At 40.6% G+C, this 18,221-nt stretch overlaps 1 protein-coding gene across 1 annotated transcript in view; it reads left to right on the top strand.

Annotated features, from left to right (window-relative positions):
• ak5 (adenylate kinase 5) overlaps positions 1-18,221 on the top strand; it is an 81,607-nt gene that overhangs the window by 39,357 nt on the left and 24,029 nt on the right. The window contains exons 8-10 of the mRNA XM_040144708.1: positions 1,878-1,951; positions 13,706-13,751; positions 16,380-16,424. Of these exons, the coding sequence (XP_040000642.1) occupies positions 1,878-1,951; positions 13,706-13,751; positions 16,380-16,424 (165 nt within the window). The remainder of the gene's footprint in view (positions 1-1,877; positions 1,952-13,705; positions 13,752-16,379; positions 16,425-18,221) is intronic.

Genomic DNA, 18,221 nt, shown 5'->3' with positions numbered 1-18,221 from the left:
GATTATCGCAGCGGCACATGTGGACCAATGTGAAGTGCTGCTGACGAATGCAACCTCGCCCACCTGTCATCGCCGGCCTCACCAGCGGAACAAAGACGAGATGCACTCTGACATGATGCTGACAGGTTATGAATTGTAGAGCGTATACAGGACACTTTTTGTTGGCTGGTTTTTTTCTTATAAATCTGGTGCATTCTGAGGCTTTTTAACATAATGCATCTAAGAAATTCACAGCTGCCGCCTCTCTAGAATCTGTCTGAATGTTTTTAGCTGCATCCTGACAGAATCTAACCCAGTTCTCAAATCAGGAGGCTCTGGCATGCAGGGGAGGAAAAAAAAAAAAACACATCTGCCGACGGGAAGTGTTATTCACGACCCATTTCCACTGAGGAAGGGGATGAAGACGCAATGTGTTAGAATTTATCATAGCATCACCTTCGGCAGCTCTCTGACAGGAGCAGGTTCAGGTGCTCCTGTCAGAGCCAAAATTAAACTTGATCCGCAGATATTCTCTTTTCCGCTTTGCATCGTGTTGCTCAGGTCGAAAATCAAAGTGCAGATGTGCAGCTGTGTGTCTACATCTGGAAATTAGATGTGGCTTTGCGTGCTGTTGTGGTACACACGGTACGGGGACAAAATTAGCTCCCATGTAATGCAAAGAGATCATGCAGCATACAGTACATCTACCAGCTGGGACAGCGAACAGCAGCAACATTAATAGCATTACATTTTTATAACAGCCAGCTCAGAAACTGATCCAAGACCCCCCCTTTCCATTTGTCTAATTATATTTTCCAGACTTGTGATTTGACTTGAAAAATTTTCAACTACATTTAAATATTTGTGGTTCTGAAATTAAAAAAAAGATTCTCTCCTTCCAGCTTCCTAAAAATGAGGATTTGCCGCTTTTCACATGAGAAATAATTCGACTTTTTCAATTTTTGGAAATATGCTTATTTGCTTCGAGTTAAATGTTGAAGTTTGATCGGTACACAAACGTAAGAACATTATGTAAAAAGAACAATTGGAAGTTTTACGGGGCGCTGTAAATATTTCTTGTCGAACAAGAGCCGAGCGCAGTGGCTTCCTGGAGTCTTGCCATCATCGAATCATTGACAGGCACCTAGGAAAGCCTGCCTCCTAGAAATAATGTTCATATACAACTCATTTGCAACGGCAAATATGTTTTGAAGGAAAGGTGACTGTCACCGGATTATATTTTCTATTAACATAATGAGGATATGTAGTTCATTCACGTAATTGAATACTGAATGTATGAATGAAATGTTCACGGACAAGATATGTCATTTGTTTTCTGCCAAAGTATCTGATCTTGCAGAACAATATCCACTTGTAGTGACTACAGCATTAGTAAACTGTTTTATGGTTAGGTTTAGGCACTGGCAGGACGTGGTTGAGGTTAGAGAAAGATCGTGGTCTGGCTCAACACAGAGAAAGTTCACGGTCAGACAAAATGTTTATCTAGTTTTAACCAAAACCGCAGTCTTTCAATAACCTTGACCAAAGTGCTTTGTTGCCTCAACCGAACCACAGACGGGCGTCAGGTTGTCAACATCCACCCCGACCACCTACCAGTGACTCTTGTGTAGTTCATGAACGTAGTTAGAAAATGATTTTGTAATACAGTATATAAACCAACTTTCTAGGAGACAGGGTTGAACGAGGAGACACTTCAGGAGGGCTAATCACCTCCTGTCTCTAGCTCCATACTTAATGCACAGACATGAGTCACATTGATCTTCACATCTAACTCTCAGTAAGAAGCCAAATAAGTGCATCACCTAAAAATGCTGAACAATTCCTCTGAGCCTAACTTCGTTAGGTTCGAAGATTGTTATGGATTTTTCTGTCTGCAGGACCCAGCGAGCTGGACCTCAGTCTACTGGGTGAAACCAGCAGCCTGGCGGATGCTGCTTGCAAGTACAATGAGGTAAGATTACATTTCATTGTTACCTGTCGGGTGTGGTAGGTTTTAGTGTGGAGTGTGATAAGAATCGATACGCTGATGAGCCGAAACATTATGACCACGAGCAGTCTGCCCAGTCTGCGGCTACACCGGCCTATACGCAGCCGGGTTTCAATCCACTGTGTTTTGTCACACATTCCTTCTATAACCATCGTTAAACTTTTCTACGACTTGTGCCACAATAGCTCTTCTGTCGGTTCGAACCAGATGGGATCGCCTACCTTTCGCGGTATTCCCGGTTTCGGACCACTGTTGGTAGGTCCTCAGCGCTGACTGAGCGGGAGCACCACACAAGCCTTGCCCTTTCCGTGATGCTCCGACCCGGTCGACTGGCCACAACAGTTTGGCCCTTGTCAAAGTTGCTCAGGTCTTTACGCCGGCCCATGTCTCAAACCTCATCAAACACACTGACATCGAGAACCGACTGTTCACTTATCTTCTAATATATCTCAGACCTTGATATGCACCAAGGATAATCGACGCGTTATCCGTCTGTGGAATATAGCTGAAAGCTTCAGGAATAGCAAAGTTAATGTGGAAAGTGTTTTGTTCTGATGGATTTTACTGACTTGTACTTTTGTTTGACTTTGGGGAAAAAAAAAAAAAAAAAAATCACCAATCTTTGTATTTAGCCATTGCAATGTTTGAAAACCCCAACAATGGGATGCATTGTAATCATCCATATATCCACCCGGCCTGCCCTTGTTGTTTTTCCACTGGGTTCAGTCATCATGCAGTTTCAAGAGATGTGCCTTTCCCTGCCAGCAGTCACAGTCGGAGAGTGAGTCCGTCCAGCAGAAACCGCCAGCTCCCTGGGAAAGTGTCCCCTCCAGCGGTGCCACAATCCTTCATGGTGTCTGCTTTGAATTGGGTTGAGTTGACCAAGGTCTTAATCTTCCTCGACTTCAGCAAACACTACAGCAGTTTGCAGGACTGTAAGACAGAGGACGGACTGAATCTGCTGACTGCGGCTGCTGACGGGGAGTGGTGCGCAAAAAGACAAAAATGTGACTATTGACTAACAACTGCTTAAAAAGACACACGGAGGAATACTATTAGTTATTTTCCAGAAACAAATGTTTCTGTCTCATAATATGAAAAGTCTAAGGTTCAATCCCAACAGCAGAAACTTTTATAAATCTTATTGCTGTCCTTTTAACTCGATCATCTTCATAACAAGCTCGTATGAGTATTGTCATCAGCAGTTACTTATTTACAATCTTATTGCCCTTTCACAGTGACACTTTTATCCCTTTAAAGAAATCAAATTTTGTATCATCACTAAAAAGCGAAAACCCGAGTCCACATACTTCCGGTCTAACTCTCTCCCTGCTTTTTTATCTGGAAAACAAAACTGACAATGTGCAAAAATTACCTTTTTCAAAAATGTCGAACGGTGAACTCATTTCAAAGGCCGGATGATTCAGCGAGCCACATGTCCAGAGATGCAGAGGGCTGTTGTGCAATGCTCCGGCGACGATGCAGACAAGCATTATTCCTCCACACAACCCTAGTGCTGCAGTGAAGCCTAACCCTGACCTGCGTCTCATTTTCCATTGTCCGACTGTCTTGAGACGAATTGCTCTGCTCTCTCTGCCTCTTTCTCTTCTGCTGTTCTTCGTTGTTTCTCCACTTTTTGTCTCAGGAGTGTTGCTGTCTGATGGAGGTTCTTTACTCTTTGTCAGTTTTCACCCAGGCATGATTTTCAGGGCACAAACACTCCTCTTCACATTTAGACCGTGCATTGAATTCACACCTGGGAGTCTGTTTACCGTTGGCTGCTCAGCAGTGGAGAAGTGTTGGTTTTTTGCTTGGCAGTAGTTCACTGGTAGTTGAGTAAATATCTGTCCTCTGTAGCATTTGCTATCATTTTCTCTCCTTATCCTGCATAACAATGTATCTATATACTTCTTTTTCTCTGTTTTTTATTAACATTTTGCGCATTTTCCCTCATGCACTTGTGTGGAGTGTCCAAAAGTCTCTTTTAAATGGATGGATTCCACTTTTCTCTTGATTGCAGAGTCCAATATCTACATAAACAGGGGGTATCGGCTGAAACCAAATACTGATCTAAAACCGGTACTTTTTCTTTTTCGATTTAAAATTTGCATTACTCCCTGTGTGTAACTGATCTGGATAACTCACATGCAAAATATAATTACATTAATCTAGATAGTTTAGAAATTTTAGTCTTTTTTTATCTAGTAAAGTCGGTAGAGACCAAAAGCAGAGCTAAAAAAAGTTTCAATACTGGGCTTAGATTTGCCAGAAGGTCAGAAACACGACTCCTGAATGATTAACTAAACTAAATGATGTTAAACTGCTGGATGAGTAAATAAGCAACTGCTTGCTAACAAGTTCGCCATATCAGCTTAAAAGGTGATGATATGTAAATGTTGTGTTCGCTACTAGGTTTCGCTGCCACCAAGTGGACAAAAACAGCTACTGTTTGTCAGCTAATGTTTAAAAGGTCAAGAATGTTGAGCCCACGCGGATGAGAAGTGCTTGAAGTGCTCAACAAAATGAAAATTTGAACATCTAGAAATTGCATGACAGATTGTGTGATATGAAAAAAAGCTCCAGAACATGATCATGATAAAGAACCTTGTGTTCAGATTGTTTTCGTCAAATACATATGCCTGTTGTATTTATTAAGTTCATTATTGGGCGCTGGTTCCAATCCAGTACATCGGATTGGTGCATTACCACAGCTTTTGGCAGGAAAATGGTCAGAATATTGGCACAAAATATCAGCCAAAATTGGTTAAAACCTAGTAGCAGGATGTGGAAATAAATTGCTGCAGAGTAGGTTTACTTAAATACAGTTCCTCACCTTCATACTCTCATACTTCATACTTCTATCGATATGTTTTTTCCATGTGTGACTGTTTACAGAGCTGACATTGTTTAATCTTCACCGGCCCTGCTCACAGATACAATTACTCTCACACCCAGGTGTTTTGTTACCTGCCAGCCGACATCCTGCTGGGTTTCTGGGCTTCGTGGCCGACTGTGATTTCCTAATAAAAACACTCTTAGTCGTGCCTGTTAAAAGTGAACTTCAAGTAAGGCTGATCAATAATTATCGACTGATGTCCCCTACTCATCATTATTCAGACCCATTCAGACTCAAGATAAAGCCTGGTCTGTCAATACAATACGGCGGTAATCTTTGTAGTGGAAACCACAGAGCGGCTCGAAGACTAGGAGAAGGCAAACAAAAAGGGGCAGTCAGCTGACTGAAGACGGCGACGTCCCTGTGCAGCCCTTCCTATCTTTTTTGTAAAGTGTAACAAAGACGCTGTGCAGCCTTGTCATTCCATATTTGTGGCCTCTGACATATGACGGAGATGGATTTTGTTAGCATGCTGATCCACAGAAGGTGGTAGAGGAGGAAGACAGAAGGTCAGAGCGGCTATTTTGGGTCTCTGTTGTCAAAACTCATGGACGTTTTCCTCCCATTATTTCTTACTTTCTATCATCTCTAGTTTATTCCTGATGAGAGAACATCTACAGCTGACGTAGCTTGCATTTCTGAGTCACTTATTGTGTTTGATGGCGCGTTTTTCCTATTCGCATTAATAACTGGCCAAATGTAAACAATGCTTTTTCCAGAGTAACTACAATGATGTTTATTAGCAGAACTCTTGAAAACGTCAAAGGTAAACATTGGGTTTTTGGTATCAGTCAAGAACGAGAACAAGAGCCTCTCTCTACTCTCACTGTTTTGAAACAGAGAAGAAAACATCTCTTCCATTACATTAAATGAATATTACAATGAAAAATCTCTAAGTTAAGTACCTAGTAATGACCCTTTGTAGGCTCTAAGAGGTGGCTCTGGAAAATTTGTGGTTTGCGGACAAATGCCACCTGTAGTTGAATCCATCAACAGAGTCCGCATTGGGAAGAGGGTCGACTAAACACTGGACTTCAGTATAGGGTGACCATTGTTCATTTTCCATTTCAAACTGATAATCATGGTTGTTTCTTTTATTTGTGATCATTCTATATCCTTAAGTTTTTGTAACTGTGACGACGAAGGTCCTCTAATCTTAAACTACTTATTTTAACCTAAACCTTGATCTTTCCCCAAACCTAACCGAGATGTTTTTGTGCCTAAACCTAACCAAACCCTTACCATAGCACCGTCATGTCATAAAAAGGGTTAGTTATTCATTTTTTCAATGTTCACTCTGTTCCAAACAGTCATGATTTACTCTCACAGTAACTAGCCACGTCACTTCTGTGTCATGCTTTCGGCCTCACGTAGCTGCCACTCTCCGCTGGAAGTAGAGCATACAGCAATTTCTCGGCAAACCGAATACGTCTTCGTCCTCGATAAAAACAATTTTTTTTTTTCTGCTTCTGTTGTCAGAGAACAGAATAAGTACAGAAAAACTGTGATTTGATGTGCACACGGCCAGAGTAAAGTTTGCCGGGGAAGGACAGTATCACTCAAGAACTATGAAGCCACACAAAGTGAAACCGTCATGTAATGTTTAGGAAACAGCAAAATGCAACAGCTCCAGGCCTGTTCTCTGGACACTTGTCAAAAGGTACTGTGGGATTGGAGGGAATCGTTTTCCCACAAGACTGAGGATTTGTCAAAGTTCAAACTATCTAGCACTGTACTCTTGCTTCAGTAAGTGAAAACCACATGGATGATTAGTTCAAACAAACTTCCATCGTCACAACATCACAGCAGAAATGCGCTGGCCATCATACTGCTGCTTTCTGTGTGTTGATGATGATGACGGGCATCCTTCGGCCCACTAGAGCGCCTCCAGGCTCGTTTTGAGAAACATGACGGTTCAGTGTCACGGTGTCGAGGTTTAATCAGTCGAGGACAGCAGCCGCGGCTTATTTGATTAGATCACACACCAGGTGACTCACCGGGATGATGATGTGGAGGAGCTGTTCTCAGAAATGAAGACTGAGAGACACTTCGTGCTGCTGTTAATAACAACGTTGTCCTGCTCCTTCAGATGTCTGTGCAATTTTTAGCCTCACGAGAGGTGGGGCTCTAGACACGAGGTTGTTAGTGCAACGTTTCAACAATTTGGTCCAGTGTGGTCCAGTAAAATCCAGGGAATTTTTCCTTCCGATATTCATTTCAAGCAAACGATGAATCACGATGACTTTGGTCACTGTCAGACATTCCCAATAACTCCAGCTCTGAGTGAACTCGGTTTAAGCAATATGACACGAAGGCAGCATAAATGCAAAAATGACAAATATTAGCACACTCACAAGCTAAACTGAGCTGGTGAGCGTGGTAAACATTACACCTGCTAAATGTCAGCATGTTGGCATTTGATAGAATTTATTAGCAAGTGATAAAGATCTAAGAAAACCAAAGTTGTCTCTCCAGCATCAGCTGCTTATTTATTTCATGCTGTTAGTTGAGCATTACAGCATCACAAAGCTGCTAACATGGATACTGCTCGGAGACTTTAGGTGTTGTTTTTGGGATGTTTGCGTAGGAGTGTGTGTTTATGACTGTAAATGTGTTGTATCACATAATGTCGCTCATCAAAAATATACAGTATCAATTAAAAAAAAAAAAATTCAGTCTTATGTTACACAGTGTTTGTGTGTGTGCGTGTGTGCGTTTACATATTCTGTCTCAGTCACGTCTAAGCAATCCCTGCTAGTCATGTGTTTCTCTCTCTTTCTATCTCCCTGCGTCATCAGAACCAGTTGGTGTACCCACATGCCAGGGCTCTTTGTTGGCACCCGGCACTCCCCCACACTGACGGCATTTATTTAACACTAGCAGAGCTCTGCTTCACTTTATTCTGCGCATTGGTTACTGTTCTCCGACGGAATAAAACTGCAGCTCCACCCTGACCCCTCTGCAAACAGCCGCAGAGTCCAAATCATAGCCATTAGGAGCCAGTATCAGCACGGTGCGAGTTAAAACCCTGGCAATAGATGGAAAGGTCGAAGGAGGTCTGTTTTCTTCGGCTTCCGTTTTTCTTTTCTTCGTCATCCGTCTGCAGATGATGTCAAGCTGTTTTCTGACAGTCATTCCCTCAAACTGCAGATTAAAGTACAAAAACAATTCAGTGCGTCATTGGTTTCGGCACAGTGTGAGGATGAGAAGAGCAATATGTGTTTAGCGCAACACTGCTTCAGTGAGATACATCGACACCAAGACTGTTGATGATTAATCGGAAATATATATCCTGAATAATATATATCCTCTTGTGGACTGAATAAGGATTTCAACAGACATTTTGTAGTCTTGTCCTCTTTTTGCTGAGCTATTTCATTGACGATTTATTATCAGCTACTACATTGTACTACATTGAGTGTTTGTTAATTAATTTTTCCACTTTCTTGTTAATTTATACGGTGAATGATGGTGAGGAAAACCGTTTGTCTAACAACACTAAGAGTCCACAGCCATGCTAGCGGCGCTGTGAGGCGGCTGTACCTGAGCTAAATGCTCACAGTAACAATGTTAACATGCTACTGTTTAGCAGATGAAATGTTTCCCATGCTCACTGTATTCGTTTAGCGTGTTAGCATGCTAACATTTGCTCATTAGTGCTAAACAAGAAGTATAGCTGAGGCCAATGGGAATGCCTTGACTTTTTCCAGAGACTTTAGACTTTACGTGTTGTTATAAATCAGTATTTTATCCCGTGAAACTTTGACCAGAAAATGGCAAAAGGTTTAAAAGCTAGGGGATCAAAGTTTTTACATTTCATCCTCTGGGGACCATTAATGTGTGTAGCAGGTTTCTCAGCAGCAATCCATCCGATAGCTGTAGAGATGTTTCAGTAACAAGCAAAAAATGTCAACTTGCTGGTGGCGCTAGAGGAAAAGTAAAGGGACCACCAAAGTCATTAGAATTTATCTTCTGGGGACCCTGAATATATGTAGAAAACTTGATGACAGTCCATCTAATAGCTGTTGAGATATTTCACTCAGGAACAAAGTGGTCCAAAAGCGACCGACAGACTGAAATTGCCATCCCACAGCCATCCCACTACGTTGCAACCCCTGGTCAGTATCACTAAAATGTTAAGTAATAACAAATCCTGTCCATTTGTCCGTTAGCGAGATTCCAGTGTTTTATTTTTTTAATATTTTGTATGTCCACCTTTATTTTTGAAGACAGATTCCTATCCTCGGGGCATAGATGGTACCGGTCTAAGACAAATCTGTGGAGACATGTTCCGCCATTCTTCACAGATGATTCTTTTCAGCTGCTCTTTGCTGGAGGCGTTCTGTGGCTCAATCTTCTGCTCTAAAATAATACTCCAAAGGTGCTCTGCTGGATTCAAGTCAGGGGACATGCTTGGTCATAGGTTTTGTCTTTTCCCCCCTCTTGTGTGATTTTTGCAGCGTGTTTGGGAAATTCTGCTCCTGCCAAGCTTCTTGAGACCGGGAATCATTTTTTCCTTTAGTATTTTGATATACAAACTTGCATTCATAGGGCCATATATAAATGTAATCTCACCTACACCTTTTGCACACATGCACCCCCATTTCAGCACACTTCCACCTCCATGTTACACGATCAGCCCTATGCAGTCACTGCGGTAGTCCTGGCCAGGTCCACACATAACATGCTGGACCCCATCTGGTCCAAACAAATTTATTTTGGTTTCATTTGACCCAAGACTGTGCTGCCAATATTAAAATCAGGCCTCTTTTCGTGTTCTTTGGCAAATTTAAATCTTGCAATTTTTTTGCCGATTTGTGAGAAATGGTTTGCTTCTTGGACCCAGTTCATAGAGGGTGACTTCATGCAATGTCCTTCGCACTCATCATCCACTGAGACACCAGTTTCCACAAGTGATCCTTGTGCCAAGTCAGAACCTCTTACCGATCTTTTTTTTTCAGTGCAGGATTGCGTAAATAGCGAATTGTGCATGGCGTCATTTTTCGAGGCGCCTTCTGTTATTGGCTGTATGGCTCTTTCTATACATCCTAACCATTTGCTGCAGCTTTGTCTTGGCTCTTGTTCAGTAACCTACCGATGTTCTTGTACCGTCTCCCATCTTTGGTGCCACCATCTGGTTTCCTACATGTTCAGGCATTCCCTTACCATGTGGAGCCATGTTGCGTTAGAGTCAACCCAGGTCACAGGGGATGTGTACAGGGTCACGGGTTATTTTACAACCGTGTTCATGCAATTGGCCTTGACTGTAAATCACAGCTGTAACAACTTTTGTTGCAGTGATCAGAGGTAAACTCACTTTTGCTGCATTGAGGTTGTACTTTGGGGCCTGTATTTTCAATGCAGTTTATCTAACCTCTTTGTTTTTAAATCAGATACCCTACATTTCAACTTAAAAAGAAGACAGTTATTGTAAGATGATACAATTTGGAATCATGTAACATTTTTAGTGATATTGCACAGGGGTGCGCTCAGCTCTGTTGTACAGTCCACTTCTCAGTGAAAGGAGTCAGAATACTTTTTGGCTTTGTGAAACGCGAAAACAATTCAGTTAAATTATTTGGGCACAGTATGAATATGAGAAGAGCAGTATGTAATACTATCCGCACTACGCTGGCAGATGGTCACCTCACGCTGTATTTTATGTGCTAATTAGATGTTTTTCCCTCAAATGTGAAGTCGGATGCTCAGTTTTCACACATTCAATTGCTTTTCGGCGGGTTGGGAAGTGAAATGAAACACGGAGGTGATGAAGCACATAATGGATCGGCCCCTCTCTGATAGCATTGTCCCTGAGACCTGCCAGCAGAGATAATAGATGCCTAGTCAGATTTTTGTAAATTTGTTATACAACTTGAATAGTCTCTACTGCCAAAAAAAAAAAAATCATATTCTGGTACTTGTTGTAATGTTGTATGTTGTGTTGGTTAATGCGGCTGTGTCACAGTTTGCACTAAAAAAAATAAAAAGTGACAACACCAGCATCTAAGTTTTAAAGGAACTTTCAAGTTGTACATTCAAGTTTGTGAAAAACTCAACAAAAATGCGAAGCCTGATTTGTATTCCCTCTCTACTCCCACAAATTGGTGCTTGCATGACTGATCAGTTTCTGTGTTCCAGTTGAATCATCCATTAACAGTTTAATTTTAAACCTCTCTCTTCCTCATCATTATTCGAATAGAAACGAGACAGCACTTATCTACAGAGTCCATTGGGCGTGTGGGAGGGTATTTCACAAATTATTCCCTCAAATTGTCCCAAATCATTGATTAAAATGATTAAATCATCCATTCAATATAATTATTTTGTTCCCTTTATTTAGTCGCTTGTATCCTCAAATTATTTAATGCATTCTGTCCGATTAGTAGTGGTAAGTTATCGCCTTCATTTCATTTGTCTTTCATTTGCCGACATTCATGCTGTTGGATTTACAGAAATTGTTTTGTTTTTTTTTCGTTTTGATATTGGATTCAAATACATGCACAGTACATACTGTATTTGGGGATTTGACCATTATGATTGACTTCGCTTAACCACTGATATTTAATGAGATGACAGATTGTTTTCCAAAAAAAAAAAAAAAAATCTTTGATGATACAGGATGTCGATTTATGAAGAAGAAAAACTAACTGGCCAATTAGCAATTTAAGAGCATAAATTATTAATTCCTGTATTTTTTTACATTAAAAATGGGTCAAACAGAGCGTTTTAAGCTTCTTTCAGCTCATTGTTTTGGTTTTACATCCCGCAACTTTTCTGCTTCAGTTGAAAGAAAACAGAAAACAGCTCTATAAAAAAAACAAAAAAAAACAAAAAAAAACTGGACTGAAAAATACTACTACGAGACAGACAGAGCGAGCTGGTGCTGGTGTACGCGGGTGCATTTACAGCGTACGAAAAAGAGAACCAGATTTCTCAGGGTTGACCAACACCAAAAAACAAGAAAGTAAAGTAGTATATTGATGGACTTACAGCAGTTGTCCAGAAACGTGGATCTAAATGAATGCTAAATGCTAATCTTGCTCTGTGGCTGCTGGATAAATAAGCACTGTTTTGCAAACACGTCACGTTCTTTTTAAAATTTAAAAAGCAATAATATGTTCTGTTTAAAGCTTTTTTGTAGTGCCCCCAAGGTGGCCAAGAAACCCTTCAATTCAGGTTTAAGTTGCAGTATCAATAACTAATCCATGCAGCTGAGCAGAACTGCAGATTCAGCTCCAACCCACAAGCAAAGCCTTTCACATTCCACGTAATTGTTTGATCCACTTAATATAATAATATTGATTATAGCAGCTTTAAATAAGCTAAGGGATCAAGTCTCAAATCAGGGAACGCTTTATCTCCATTTTATTAAAAAAGTAATGCTTTTATTAAATGATGACAAAAGTTAATATCTGGCTTAGCAAGACAAGCTAAAATGATTTTTTTTCCGTCATGGCTCTGAATATTATCTTCCTCTCTACACAGACATACTTCACAAAGATCAACAGTGATCCCAGTGTAATCATTCATTTTGTACTTTTTGTTTTGTTTTGTTTTTTTGTTTCTTTACCTGTTTTTGTTCTCAGCCATGCAGCCTTTACACGTTTGCCTGTTTCTGCTGTGACCAAACGGTTAAATCATAAAATTAATTATTTTTTAATCCTGCAACTCGAGCCATTAGCAGGTCATTTGTGCCAGAGTGATGCAAATGGCCAAAGCTGAGGGGGATAACCATGGAAACCTGCAGAAATGAGGCTTGATTGTTTTTGGAAACGGTCTCAAATGTCTGAAATAGTTGATGTGCACTTGAATCCAATGAATCAGATTTCACCTTGAAACAGATTAAACTAAGTGGAAAACGTCTGCCCTGGTTTGACTCTGACTGTTGCTGACTCTGTAATTGTGATTCAGTCCTCCTCCAGACTCAGACCATGTTTGCTCCAGGGAGACTGAGGGTTTACTCAGCACTCAGTCTTATTCTCCCTTTGTCAAACCCTCTTTAATCTTCTTTTCTTTTTTCCTCTCTGTCTTGGTCCCTATGCTTTTCCTGTGTTCTTTTGCTACGTTTGGACTCACGCTTTTTCTGTGTGTCTCTAGTTCAATTTCCTTTGTCTCGTTTTCACAACGTTATATGACCATAAGTATGTGGACATCCCAGTCTTCTGGTCTTAATGCTACAAGATACTGTTATGCTTTAAACAACAGTGTCCTTCCAACTTTGTGTCTGAGTAAGGCCCTTCCCATGTTCAACATGACAATGCCCCCGTGCACAAAGCCAGGATCTGGTTTTGCAAAGATATTGCAGACGAGTCTCTACATGGATAGATTATCGTACGGGACTGGCGGGCACAGGCCCCGGAGCCTGAGAGGTCACTGGGCCCCGGGGCCAAAGCCTCTGTATGAAGTGAATGTCAATAGATCTTGTCTAAAAGTCTTAGAGACACAAAATGACTGCAAAAACGCACAAAATGAACACACAGATGCAAAATGACCACAAAGAGACGCACGACAATCGCAGAGATGCAAAGGGATCGCAGAGAGACGCAAAACGATTGCAGAGAGACACAAAAGGACCATAAAGTGATGCAAACAACCAGTAAGAGATAAAAAAAATGACTCCAAACACACACACAAATGAACACAAAGAGACGCAAAACGATCTCAGATACTCAAAACGGCCACAAAGAGATCTACACAAACAGAAAGACACAAAATGAACACAAAAAGCGGTGTTTGTTGCCGCAAATCTTTGTCTTTGTTAAAACGCATGCAAATGACAACAAATGTTTGAGTATGTTCATGTGAATCTCTCATCTTTCCAGGCTGAAGAGGAAGAACAAATCGGGTATGCTGAAGGACCTGCAGAAAGTGAGTTGATGAAATTATTGATTATGATTGATTGTCTGTATAAACAGTCAAACAGTCTCCCCATCTTCCATCTATAACACACAGTTGACAACACGAGACTGTTTCTTATCACTAAAGCTTTTATTAGCAGTTACACATTTAGCCCGTTCTGCCTTCTTTCATTTCATCGAGCCTTTCATCACACACGCACACGCACACGCACACACACACACACACACACACACACACACACACACACACACACACACACACACACACACACACACACACACACACACACGCACAGTTCCATCTCAGTAAATGCCACGTGTCATGTAACTGTTATTCACCAGATGCCTGTATGAGACTCTCCCTGTTGCCTCTGTCTGTGTGTGTGTGTGTGTGTGTGTGTGTGCATCATAGGCTACTTTTGGGGACAACTTTAAGACTAAAGACCAATAAATTGGGGACGGTTTGTCCAACTGGGGACAAAAGCCATGTCCCCAAACAGGATAAAGCTAATTCTTGGGTCAGTGGTTAAGGTTAGGGTTATGTTAAGTCTCCAGGAAATGAATGCAAGTCTATGTAATGTCCCCAAAAAGAGACCAAGATCAACCTTTGTGTGTGCGCGCGTTTTCATCAGCATCGCTCTGAATCAACGGTATTGACTGTGTAATGGGAGGGGGGGACCCGTCTGTAGCTTCATCATCATCAGTTAGAGCTGATGTTTATCTTACTGCAGCAGCAGAGGACAAAAATGAGGAGGAGGAGGAGGAGGAGAAGACCCGTCCAATTAAGCGAGGAAAAAACCTTGCATTTAGTCAGCAGACCAAAACCCAACAATATTCAGTTTACACTCATATAAAACAAAGAAAAGCAAAAAAAGCTATGTTTTTAATCAATTATCAAAATAGTTACCGATTATTTTTCTATCAGTCGACTAATCTATTCATCAACTAATCGTTTCAACCCTATATTTGTACAAAAAAGTAAAGTACATTACTTTCAGAAATGCTGCAAAAACACTGAAGATTAGCACAAACACAGTGGTTAAAGTGGCTCAAGCCTTTTCCCCTTTGTTACCTTTTGGTAAATTTCCCCCAATGGACCAAATGAATAAATAAATACATATGATGTCAGTGGTATAAATCCCATTGGCATTGATTAATGACATATTGTAACAATAGTGACAATTTATATTAGACCAAATTACATGTCACATCTTTAACTGGGGGTGAATCGCCTTCGTCTTCATAACGCTAATTAAATTAAATAATTAGCGATGACTAAATGCAGTTGCTAAAAAAATAATACAGTACACTGAGTATTAAGAAAAAGGGGATCAGAGGGGATGCTGCTGTTTTTTTAACCTGAGCCACTGCCCTTTCAAAATGTCTGTGCACGTCTATGGAGATTAGTATATCGTTCATACTGCATGCCTACTGTCTGAGTGAGTGTCCACCGTGGGAAATGAAATCTAAATGCAAATTGGAAGGAAGAAAAAACGTCCCTTATTGCTGTACCTAGTGTCAGTGCAGAAGGTTGAAGTTGGAACTGCAAGTTAGCCTGCAGGCTAACACACAGCAAAAGCAGACTACGATAACCAAAGGGCTCCTCGCACTGATGCTTTTCAGGCATGTGGTGGTTTAAATTGAGACGCAGGTGAGCAACTAGTGAAGTCAGCTGCTGACAATAAGCAGATCAACTACCGACAGACCTTCCTCACTGCAGATATTTAGACTTTGTACAGCTCGGAGAAGCTCTGGATCAACCAAACGGAACGAAACCGTCGTTAGTGTTAGGAATCACACCTATTTTTCTGACGAGTCAAATATAACCGCCCTGAGAAAATGTTATTTTCAGCTGAAAAAGGGAAAATGTATTTAGATTTATTCTTCCTTTTGAAAAGAACCCACAGCGTTTTGTGTAAATATGTTGCTCTGAACAAAACCCATTTAAGGTTAAGATTTAGATTTTAGCATCTACCGATAAATAACGAGAAATTACAGCACAGAGATGCTAAAGATATGTCGGAGGTCACAAAAGGAGAACTGCTAAATTTGGGAGAAATCAGTGCAGAGTAGAGCTGCAACTAATGATTATTTTCATGACCAGTTTATTGACTGTTTCTCTGGAAAATTTCAGAAAATAGTGAGGCGACGATAGTGAGGTGCCAAATAAAATTTCCCCAAGCCCGGGATGTGTTCAAATTGCTTGTTTTATTCAATGAAGAGTCCAAAAATATTGAGTTTACAATCAGATATCACAAAGAAAAGCAGCAAAGCATCATATTTTAGAAGCGTTAACCAGCAAATTTTTGGAATTTTTGCTTGCTGTTCACAAATGCTTTTTGTATAGCCTTTAGAAATTTACAATGTTCATCCAGCATCAGTTGGGTTCTACTCCATTTTACAGGTGTAAAGGCACATTAACCTGCTTCTGACTGAATGTGACAACCGTACGTTTATCAGTGAATGTATCTGTACACAACTGCTTATAAACAGTTCTTCTGTCAACGAGTAAAAAGAACTGAATGTGAATTACTGTAACTATTATGTGTGTGTGTGTGTGCGTGCGTTCATGTACATTGTGCTTCGTGTGCGCTGATCTGTACCACGTGTTAAACTCTGATTTTCTTTCCTCTGACAGGTTTTAGTACAGAACAGAGGAAACCAAAGGTCATCTTCATGATGGGTACGTACAGGTGGTGGAGCTCGCTCACACACACACACACACACACACACACACACACACACACACACACACACACACACACACACACACAATAATAATGAGCAGCTGCTGACTGTTCGGCTGGCTGTTACTTAAACTAGCCCCATTCATACACACACACTGGCGGACACACACATAGGCGGCAGAGTGTTGCGGAAAGAGACAGATTCGCACCGGTCGGTCAGATCAGCTGCTCCGAGATTTTTCTGCAAAAAAAAAAAAAAAAACTCAGGCTGAAGCTACGTTCAGGAGCGTCGCTGGAAGGGAAATCGTTCATCAGCACAAAACAAGACATGGATGTTGTTTTTTTTTTTAAATGAAGAGAATAGACGTGGTGTAAGATGTCAAACTGAGGTAAAATCAGCAACGATGCAGTTTTTAATTTTTCACTACAAGTCCTCATTTAAAACTTCGCTCACAAAAGCCGTCAAAGTAAATGTTTAATCTGTATTAAAAACAGCATTTTAGCTGAGTGTAAAACTGGCTACATTTCATTACTGCTGTTGCCTGAAAACTCATTTATTTTGTAGGTTTTAAAAAGGTGATATTTTAAGAGTTACTTTTCATAAACACCAAATTTATTTATTCATATTCTGCCTACTACTGATGGATGTATTTATGTATACGCTGTATTTTTAGATGGTATGATTTGAGATAATTACTGCATTACCTCTGTCAGGTTTGATGGCTTTAACCCCAGATGCGGAGATCCAAATGTGGTCCATTTAAATAAATCCTGAGTCAATGTGCAGGTGTTACTTTTTCATGTAATGACGGTTTCCTGTAGCCTTTGCACCTTTGCACGATTTGCATATAATTACACTCCTTTGTTAATTTTGGGCTGTTTTCCTGTTCTGAGAAAGTGATCTAAATCTCTTTAAAATAACGTCTAAAGTAAAAATCACCGAACCGGAACACGCCTGGTTTTCAAACTCCATCAAAAAGGTTTTTGTGGTGCTGAAACAATGCTGAGTCAATTAATTAATACACCTCAATGACTGACAGAAGTTTAGTCAATCAATATGATATCAGTAATCAGATTCACTAATAATTCTGGTCATCTATTGTTTAAGTCCTTCATTAAGCAAAATGGCAAACGTTTGCTGGTTCCAGCTTCTCAAATGTGAGGATTTGCTGCTCGTCTCTGCTTTATATCATTGTTAGCTGAATATCTTTGGGCTTTTCGACTCTCGATCAGATGATGAGTCAATTAATAGACTAATTGATTGACAGAAAAACAATCTGCAACATATCAATTCATGTGTTCTGTCATTTTTCAAACAAAAATGGCAAACATTCGCTGATTGCAGCTTCTTTAATGTACGGATTTGCCGTCTTTCTGTGTCATATGTCATTGTAAATTGAGTATCTTTGGATTTTGAACGTGTCGCCCTGGGCCCTGAGGAATTATGATGGGCATTTTTTCTTTCGCCGTATGACATTTCATGGAAAGACAGTACTTACAGTCTGAATAATTAAACAAAGGGAAAAAAATCATTTACAGATCAGTTGTTAACGGAAGCAACGTGAGTATATCTATCTAATTAAAATTACATAATTTTCCTTCTGAAATGTAGCAGGAGTGACAGTAAAGGTCTAACAAAACTCAAATACACAAACACTGGTGCCTGAAGACTGGGGACTCAGGTGCAGCGGTAAATGTACTTATTTACTTCCCACCTCTGGAGGCAGGCAGCGGTGCATGTTTGTCATCAGTTAGTACGCTGCGACAGCACAGTGAGGCGGCGCACTTCGTTC

Source organism: Xiphias gladius, chromosome 14 (assembly GCF_016859285.1).
Source record: "Xiphias gladius isolate SHS-SW01 ecotype Sanya breed wild chromosome 14, ASM1685928v1, whole genome shotgun sequence".
NCBI classification, from domain to species: domain Eukaryota; kingdom Metazoa; phylum Chordata; class Actinopteri; order Istiophoriformes; family Xiphiidae; genus Xiphias; species Xiphias gladius.
Note: the sequence above shows the minus strand (reverse complement) of the source record. Positions and strands in the feature narration are given on the sequence as shown.